Source organism: Carassius auratus, unplaced genomic scaffold (assembly GCF_003368295.1).
Source record: "Carassius auratus strain Wakin unplaced genomic scaffold, ASM336829v1 scaf_tig00215868, whole genome shotgun sequence".
In the NCBI taxonomy this organism is placed as follows: Eukaryota; Metazoa; Chordata; class Actinopteri; order Cypriniformes; family Cyprinidae; genus Carassius; species Carassius auratus.
In genome coordinates, this window is record NW_020528283.1 from 502,307 (window position 1) to 512,393 (window position 10,087).

The 10,087-nt window shown below is 37.4% G+C and overlaps 1 protein-coding gene across 3 annotated transcripts; it reads left to right on the top strand.

Annotated features, from left to right (window-relative positions):
• The first annotated feature begins 977 nt into the window (after positions 1-977).
• Positions 978-9,976, top strand: LOC113096062 (forkhead box protein N4). 3 transcript variants are annotated; one of them, XM_026261448.1, is made up of 10 exons: positions 978-1,704; positions 2,308-2,396; positions 6,002-6,165; positions 6,563-6,627; positions 6,759-6,851; positions 6,947-7,068; positions 7,179-7,275; positions 7,385-7,592; positions 8,357-8,743; positions 8,838-9,976. In XM_026261448.1, exons 2-10 carry the CDS (start codon positions 2,311-2,313, stop codon positions 9,086-9,088), a joined length of 1,473 nt encoding a protein of 490 aa, XP_026117233.1. In that variant the 5' UTR covers positions 978-1,704; positions 2,308-2,310; the 3' UTR covers positions 9,089-9,976. The 3 variants fall into 3 exon arrangements, with proteins under 3 accessions (XP_026117233.1, XP_026117232.1, XP_026117234.1); XM_026261447.1 differs by having other exon boundaries at positions 979-1,704; positions 6,536-6,627; XM_026261449.1 differs by lacking the exons at positions 978-1,704; positions 2,308-2,396 and adding an exon at positions 4,960-5,707 and having other exon boundaries at positions 6,536-6,627.
• The last annotated feature ends 111 nt before the right edge of the window (positions 9,977-10,087 follow it).

Here is a 10,087-nt window from a genome sequence, read left to right on the forward strand (position 1 = left end):
AAAGTGTAATTTCCTTAAACCATGTCCAATGAACAAATAGACAAAAGTGAAACATACCAATAGGGTAATAGACATCAAATATACACTAAAATAATGCTATAAACATAACAAAAACTCTAATACATAATGAAAAACAATAAGAAAAATAATTAAATAATTTAAATAAACCAAGTGTGATACGTCTGGAGGGATCCTGTTTAATCTAAAATTAGGTAACTTAATCAAACTGACTGGTTTTAATACAGTATGCATTGTTCACAATATGTTTCCCATAACATTATAAACATTGCAAATAGTGCAATCCAGTGACTGAGTCTGAGAGAAGCTGAAGCGCATACGGGCTTTAGGACCCAGTGCTCCTCTGTGGAACCATCTTTTTGTCCGTTGCAAGCGCGCATTGATTGTGACTTCGCGATTTACCATCTGTAGTGTCCCATGTGGTTCGACTCAATTAACGTCACTGGCCGGATCACTACCCACATGATTTAAAACCTAGCCTATATTTCAAAATTCCAAAAGTTTCCTTAAGTTACATTTAAAGACAAATAGAAAATTATCAAATTATGAAGAACTGTGGAAGTGCCCTTATCTGTTAGCTGTTATGAACTTATTTCGGCTTCCTTTCTCCGCTATCCACTATCCAAATATTAAACGTTAATCTTACTTTTATTAATTACAATGCCTGAAGTTGCATAATTAACGTTAGATAACTGCACGTAGTTCAAGTGTCCATATAAATGACTGTCAACCGTTCTAAATCAAACACACTATTGTCAATATCATTATTTGCTGTCGTTCATATTTATTTCAAAGGAGAGCTTTTAAGTCACTGCGTGTTCTTACATTTCGAGTCCCGAGCCGAGCCTGTCATATCTGTGAGATATCTGTCAAGTGCAGCAGCGCGCCACTCAGCGCGTTTTTCCCGCCGCGGTGTAACCAAACGACGCGGCTTCAAAGGCGGTTAAATCAAGAGCAGTACACTGAACTACTGCTCTTATTGGGACAGATCTCACAGACACGCGCGGAGAGGATGCATCGTCCTTTAGACCTGCATACAAATAATGTTTCTACTTAAAATAAGTGAACATTAGGATCTGTTATGTGTGTTATTTTGTGTTGTCTATGGCTAGAGGTGAACATGGAAATCACTGCTCGTGATAAACTTGTTAAATGTCTCCGGGTTTAAAGAAGCTATGTTCGTTTTTTCCCGAGTTTATAGGAATCCGCAGTGTGTAAAACGTTGCTTCCAGCAGAACCAGAGGATTTTGTCCAAACTCAGTTTTGTTCATTTATATTTTGGGGGTAACAGAAGCTGTACCGGAGCTGTAAACGCGCACCTGTGGACTACTGCACAAAGAAAACGGAGAAAACGCTTATCTAGCAGAAGAGAAGTAATGACTGAATAAAAACATTGGAAACCAGTAGGTGAGATGCACTGACAGAGATAATTCAAGTGATTGTGGAGGCAAGGCAACAGCTGTCAGTCAGCGCGCGAGCCCCCCTCCCCTGTACACGGCTCGCGCTGCGTGTGCACAGAGTGCGCATGCCCGTCAAGAGCGAACCTCACGGACGAGGGAAATTTAAAAAAACGGTTGTTGTTTTTTTTTTCTTGCGGGACAACAAGTGCCCCGACCAACAGTAGAGCTTTCCCCTGTCTCGTTATCCAAGATTTTCTATACCTCAGAACAACTTCAGCATTAACAGGTAAGATTTAATGTTTTTATTATTGATATTTTAAAATAAGTCTAGAGGCTGCCGACATATAATTTTAGCCCGATACAGCATGGACACTGATGTGTGACATAAATATATGATTTTATTTATTAGCTGGTGCTTTGAAGAAATACTTTAAGAAATACTTAACGTTTTCTGTTAAATTCAATGTGACGTGGCTATATTAAATATTGAGACGCGCGAGCAGACTGACAGGTAAGTTAACGGTGACTGATGACGTCTGGTGATCTCAGTTTTGTCAACAAAGCAAATATCACATCAACAGTGTAAAAATGTAATGGATAAAATTTAATTTTTAATCTTTTTTTATTTTCTTGATCACTTAGTTATTATGTGTCAAGTTTTTGTTGGTGATTTCCTAATTTAATTATATTAGCAAAGTCATGTATTCTCAGGGTGCCATGTGGTGCGTGTCAGACGTGTTTTCTTTCTTTCTTTCTTTCTTTTTTGTGTGGAAAAAGTTAATTATTTGTACTATTTGTATTTGCACTTTCTCATGACCACATGCACATTTCTAAAATTCATTTTATTCTCCTCTTTGCATTGTTAATTTACTTGCATTTTATATGCCAGGAGATGATTGAAAGTGGAATTACAACCAGGATGTCAGGAATTCACGAAAACCCTGTACAAAGCCACCACATCTCTGCACAAGACTACAGGTAGGGGGCGATTTCCTTTGATGGCTGAACCCATTGCTTTTGAACCTTGAGCAGATTAGAGAATAAAAAGATAATTTCGGGAAAAAGAAGAGCGCTGCTAATCTTGATACAATCTCCTCCTTCCCTATTCTGTAAAATAAAGGTGTGTTTTAAGAGGCAGGGAATTGAGGTTTGTGAAAAAAAAAAGGAGCGAGAGAATACATCATCTTTGCTCTGAATGGATCTGTCAGAAAGCATCAGCTCTGTTTACACGCCCGCTGTCGGCACACGGAGGGATTGAGGACCTTGGCGGGGGCCCCCACGGGTCACAAGGAGAAGTGGCTCCCAATTAGAATGTAAACGAGGGCGACTTGAGCTGTGATAAACCATGACTGTGTGCGCCCGCCTCCCCCTTTCAATGAGCATCAATGCATCAATGAGCAAATAAAATCATTTTTTCTTCCACTTGTATAACTGCACCCTAATGACCGTAAACTGTACAATACAGAGCTGGGTTTACAATAAGATTTCAGAAATGCTAATCAGTACAAGGATGTAGGCCCCCATTTCTTGATGATCCTAAATTTGAGTTTATGTGGCATGTTATGAATTCTTTCCGAAATAAAGCCCCGTCTCCTCCCAATTACTGAGGCACAGTTATATTCTATAACGAATACTTTTATTATTATTTCCTTTATTATATCTGTGCATCAATCTCAGACCTGCAGTGTAAGACAACGTTTTAAAATTAATTATTTATGTGCTTCTGACATTACAGTGCAGCCATTGTCTGGCAGGACAAGTGGATGCTCTTCTTGGCAACATTAAATTATCGGTTATAGTCATGTCAAAATCAGTTTATGATCCAAGTTCTCAGGCTTTGTGTGAAGGATTCTACACACTTAAATATTATATATATATATATATATATATATATATATATATATATATATATATATATATATATATATATATATACATTATAATAGAAAATATTTTCTATAATATTTTATTAAACATATAATATGTAACAACATGAAGGAGTTTAACGGTTGTTGTGGCAATTAATTACATATAAAGGTAACACTTTAGAATAACTTTCATTTATAAATTATTGACAAACATTATATAATGCTTAACAGATCATTAGTTATTATATATTCACAGTGCTAGTAGTATGAGATAATGTTCTTGTTAATGTTTACTAATGAACATACTAAACATTATCTAATGATTAACATATGATTATTTAAAGTAGATTGAAATGCTTACAAATGTTAGTAAACTTTCAGTTCATATGATCTTCATTTGTTGGTCTTTGTTTGTTGTGTATACCTCTATTTAATCATCTTAACAAATTATCTCTTAATTATTTCTTCATGTTTTTACAGTACCGAGTCCAAAATGGATTCATCATTTGCAAATGTTTATAAATGTTTACTAATTTTTAATACCAAAGAGAGAAGCACACCCAGGCTTGGCAAAAAGTGTCCAGACTCTATTCACACATCTTTACTAATCATTTAATAACCATTTGTAAATGGTTTTGCAGTAGCCAATCTAAAGTTGAAACTATTCATCATTTGTACCGGTAAATGTTTATAAGCAGTTGCTAATCATTTAGGATCTTTATGGACACTGGGCTTTAAGCTAATGTAACAAGATTTGTGTTTGTGGGTGACTGGTTAAGTTTAGCTAAATGCTGGCTGAAGAAATAACAGATTGTAATTTTGGTGCAAAAAATGTTTTTAGTGCCTCAACACTCACATTCTAATCTTCAGTATATCATTAAACAGGATATCAGTTGAATCAAAAATAAACAGGAGCAAACAAATTTATTTTTAATATTTTTATTTTTTATTTATATTTAAATATTTTTTTTAAAGAAAATACTTGTTCATTTATCAAAACGGTATAATATAAACATATTAAACTGTGTTCCCTTATAATCAAATTGACCACTGTACACTGTTTACCCTTTAACCAGCCCTTAAACCTTCCCATACCACTAAATCAAACAAGCACATTATCTCACGTTTCTTACTCTTTGAATATATATTAACTAATGATCCATTAAGCATTATATAATGTTTGTTATTAATGATTTATTGATGAAAGTTATTATAAAGTGTTACCCATATAAACATAAGCTTGTGGCAAACACTTTTATCCCAAGTTCTGAAGTCCTTCAGGATTACATTTCACAAATGCTGTTGTAATGTTAAATTACACTTATGAAATATCATAAGTTAATATTGGCTTAAGAAATTAGTAGAGAGCAATATTAATGAGGAAATCGATATTTGAAACTAATTCAGCTATAAAATGGAAGGGAGTAGAAATAAATTTTAATTCTGTTAAATGTTAACACTCATCAGAAAGCAGAAAACACTCATCAATAAGAAGCAGGTCTCATAAAGCCAGGTGTTCAAATTTCATAGTCCATTTGCAAGGTGTCTTTTCATGTCTTTCATGTATGTGGACAGGCATAAGAAGACATTTCAAAGCACATGACAGTGTAGTGTTGACATGTTCGGTATCTAAGGTTTCATGCTAGCAAGTGTGTGTGTGTGTGTGTGTTTAAAGGATAATTATTCAGAAGCTACAAAGCAGAGAAATCAGGGTGCTCAAGGCCATGTCCCCAAGTTCTTCTTTCAATGCTGTAATTTATTCAGGTGGCAGACTGTGTGTGCAGTACGGTTTGACCTCCAACTCCTTCAATGACTCCCTCCCAGCTACCCCCCTTAGGTACTGTCTAATGCCCCCAGGCAGGAGGAGGGGGCAGAAGGGGACAGGGGTTGGGTGGAAAGGGACAGGGAAACAGATGGCATCCTATTTTTCTCTGTTGTGTGAGCCTGTCATTCCAGTAGATTAATACAAGGGGTTGGTTAAAAAACGGTAAAGACAATCAACGAAGGGTCTTTGGGGGTTGAGGGGACAATAGAGCCACGTGCCGCTGTGCAGATTTGTCGTTTGGGACACAATAGGTGATCATTTTTCAATGGGGCTGGACCAACTGTTGCAGGCAACGTGTGCCACATACCCATGTTTCAAATGATCTCATGCATTGTTTACATACGATTCAGCCAATGACAGTGAAGAAGGCGGTGGTCACCTGACCGTTAGAGGTTGGTTTAATGGAGAGGGGGGCACTGAAGTGTCCAGACACCCAAAATAACTGAAAAGTGAGGGTTGTCATAGCGACCACAATTATTGGACTGAATAGCGAGTGTGGAGAGAATTCAAGAGGGTTTCTCTGCTTTCTTGTTGCTTAGTCCAAATGAAGAAATAGTTGAGTAAATAACTCTGCCTGCACTGGATTAGATCAGAGGGTAAGAGCGCTTTTATTTCTATTCCCAAACGATAGATTTACAAGAGGATTTTCTCATCTTTTATCTGTTTAAAAGAAAAACCTGCGAAAAGTATAGTATTAGTTTGTGTTGGCCAAAAATTATACAAATCTAATATAATCATCTGATGATTGGAAGGATTAAGGCAAAATTTGGTTGAATGCTTAGAGTGCAATTTTTGTTCACCCTCATGGCAAAAGTTATTCTTTCTTTTTTTTCACATAAAATAAAATCAAATGTTTGTGCTTTATGCAGAGCTATACTGTGTTTTTGCAGACTCCTGACTACTGACCCTTCACAGCTAAAGGACGAGCTGCCTGGTGATCTTCAGTCGCTGTCCTGGCTTACCTCAGTGGATGTTCCCCGACTGCAGCAGATAGGATCGGGACGGCCTGATTTCGCCAGTTCTGCCCAGAACAGCCTGCTGGAGCGGCAGACAGGTCAGAAGATTTACTGTGATAGAATTTGTAGAATAGATTGAGTATATATATACATATAATCAAAATTCTGGTTATCTTAGACAAACACCTTAGCATTAACCAGTGATTTAATTAAATTCTGTTACTTATTCACATCCATGTTGATTTGTCTGTCTGTCTGTCAGTTGTTGTTGTTTTTTTTTTTTGCATTTATTCTGAAGATTTCTTTTTACCAAACCTTTAGACTTTTCTTCGACCCAGTTCTTTAAATATACAAAGGATTATTAGGAAGCTGTGCCTTAACAGTAGAGGACTAAATCCCTATTAAATAACCGAATCCAACTTTTGGTTTCTAAAAAAAAAAAAAAAACTTAAAAATTCCAAATTTCAGTCCATCTGAATAGTATGACGGTCGCAGGAGGAGCAGGATCTGTGATTCATCTACAGAGTGAAATGCAGCACAGCCCTCTGGCCATCAGTAGCGTGAGTGATGATTCAGATTAACATTTCGAACAAATTCATATTACGTATATAACCTATTCAGAACTGAATTAACATTTGTAATCGAGCTAAAATAATCTTGTGTTTATAGATTTATTCTGTTGTTTCTGTAGATGCCTCAGTTTTCCCCTGGGTTTCCGTGTGCCACATCAGTGTACCAGACCGCCCCACAGCAAGTGCTCACTTTCACTCAGGCAAACCAACAGGTTGGTTTAGTAGTTGGGATGATTTGTAAAGACCGTTAAGAACAGGAATTTAATATAATATTTTAAAAATACCACTTCTTTGCTATATTTTTTAGTGTTCTCCCGGTGGACTTTATGGCAACTACAACAGCCAGAGTCTGTTTCCTCCACCCCGTATTACTGCTCACAACCAGGACTTGCAGCCCAAGACTTTCCCTAAACCCATCTACTCCTACAGGTGAAATAAAGTTCACTGTGACAGCCTCTGAATAACATTATAATTCTCTGGAAAGGGAACAAGATTTGATTTATTTCAAGTTTACTCTGTTTGAAATCATCTATTCACAGCTGTCTGATTGCCATGGCTTTGAAGAACAGCAAAACAGGCAGCCTTCCTGTTAGTGAGATCTACAGCTTTATGAAAGAGCACTTCCCTTATTTCAAGGTGAGGAATTTATGTAAAATAACGCTGGTGAATAGATGAACTAAGCCGACACACCATGGAATCAAAGAAATGTTACTTATAGTATATTGATGGTTACTATGCTTCTCAGACAGCACCGGATGGATGGAAGAATTCTGTACGCCACAACCTTTCCTTGAACAAGTGCTTTGAGAAAGTGGAGAACAAGATGAGTGGTTCCTCCAGAAAGGGCTGTCTTTGGGCACTCAATCCTGCAAAGATTGACAAAATGGAGGAAGAGATGCAAAAATGGAAGCGCAAAGATCTCCCTGCTATCCGTCGAAGCATGGCCAATCCAGGTCTTCAGTCTTTGACTATTATCTTTGAATGACATCTTTGCTCTAACAACAAGCCCCCAACACTCTAGCATCACAGCAGTACATTTTCTTACATTTAAGGCCGGCTCAACTCAAAGCAAACTCATGCAGAAAAATGCACCCTGTAACAAGGAAGACACATGACAAATAAAAAAGCAATGCATTCTAAAATTAACTAATGCGCCCATCACATCACCCATCATCACATAGGGCTTTTCACACTGCGCTAAAACTTGGTTAATGTCATGCTAAACCCCGCTTTTAACCCTGGATAAAGGAACATTTCACACAGAGTTAGCACCATTTTTGCTGCGTTAACCCTGCACCGGGTGCCAGCCTTGTACAGTGTGAAACAGAGCGGTGTTAGAATGTTACAGCTATACACTTAGAAACAGACATCCAATCACGTGCCTTATACTCACATGCTTTGGACAGTTACAAAAACACTGCACTCTATATAAACAGTTTTTCAGCATTTGAGGTGAAATGTCAAATGAGGATGGAAAACAATTGAATAGAAGTGAAGAAGAGACCATTTAATTATTACCTTAGTCCGAATCATCCATTCAGGAGGACTTCAACAATATATGTGGATACATACAAGAACCAACAATGTTAATGTTATCTCTATGCAAAGAGTAAGCTGAAGTAGTACAGAAACTAGAGCAGGAAATTAAGTGTAGAAATATGGTTAAATAAAGTATAATTGTTAATATTGTCCTGTTTTGATACTTTTATTTCCCCAGATGAATTAGACAAACTCATTACAGACAGACCGGAGAGCTGCAGAAAAAAGTCTATTGATACTGGCATGACACGCTTGCCCAGCTGCCCACCGGGGCCGACTCTCCCAATACCGGCTCAGATGCAGCCCCAACCAATGGTCACTCTTTCTCTACAGTGCCACCCTATGCATCAGCACTTTCAACTGCAGCTCCAGAATCAGTCTCGCTTGGCTCCGGCCTCCCCTGTTCCTGCTCAGACACCCCCTTTCCACACCGTCCCTGACCTGACTAACAGCTCCCTCCCTCAGCATCCTGCCAAGCAGCACAGCGACTTCTACACAGTTCACACTGACCTGAATTCAGAGGTGGACACACTGGACCCAAGTATTATGGACTTCACCTGGCAAGGTCAGCAATAGTCAATTAATATTACAATTTTGAAAGCCACAGAACGTTTGTTTGTAGGCTGATATTTAACAGAGTTCACCTCTTCCGATTACAGGAAACCTCTGGGAGGACATGAAGGATGACAGCTTTAACCTGGAGACATTAGGTACACTCAGTAACTCCCCACTTCGGCTGTCTGACTGTGACCTGGACACTGGCAATGTCACGCCTGTGTCCAATGCAGGAGGACTGTCTTACCCAGACCTGCAGATGACAGGCCTCTACTCTTCGTACTCAGCTATGGATGCCCTTTCTAACCAGTATATGAACACACAAGGAGGGACAAAGCCTATCGTTTTGCTTTAATTGCACCTACAAGAAATAAAGCAAGCTGAACTTTACTTTCCAGGACCATCTATAAGGCTTTCAATCCAAGCTTTCAAGTGTGTCAGACTCCAAAAACCATACTGCAACACAGATTTCTCCCAAGGCAGCCAAAAAACATCAGAAAGACAACATAACGATATTCTGAACTAAAATGAGTAGCGGTTATGGTGATGTCACAATATGCAAAGGTGTCATTTGCATTGACTATATAAATTGCATTGGGTTTGAATGGACCAAATCAGCAATTTTTTTTTTTTTTTTTTTGAGAATTTACATGGTGAGAAAGTGGGATTGATAAGGAGTTTAATCATTTCCTAAAACAGCACAGACAAGTGAAGATCGCAATATTGGCTTTGTGGCCAGACGTAATCATATGAACTAATGCTGTTATCATTATACACACAATGCAAAATAACGCAAGTTAACACAACACCTAAAGAACAAAGATCAAATTATGGGAATTATGATTTTGGGTGTTGCCAAGCTTTTTTCTGTACCATAAAAGGAACTTTTCATTTTGTTCATTTAACTGTTAGCCTTGTAACTGTAGTTGTGTTGTGTGTCTTTTGTTGTACTTTTTTGATAGACATTAATATTTGTTTATTATTTATATTTATGAAACGAGCTGAAATGGTGACATTAATCATTTTTATTGTACATATCTAAATATTTCAAATGCAAGCAATAAAATTTCGCATTCAGATTGAAATATGTCTTAATTTAACCAGTTCTTAATTCTCAATTTTTCAGCTGCATATACACGACAAACATACAGCACGCATTGCAGGGTGGCATTTAACTGATGTAATATTAGTGATATTACATTTATTAAATGGCACCTTACAAAGAGTGTGGCTAGAATAAGATGTTAAAAAATAAGTAAATACCATATACACACAACTGAAAGAAATGCTGACCCATCTGTATTCCTAAGATTAATTAAATTATGAATTGAAAAAACGGACATGTACATTATTT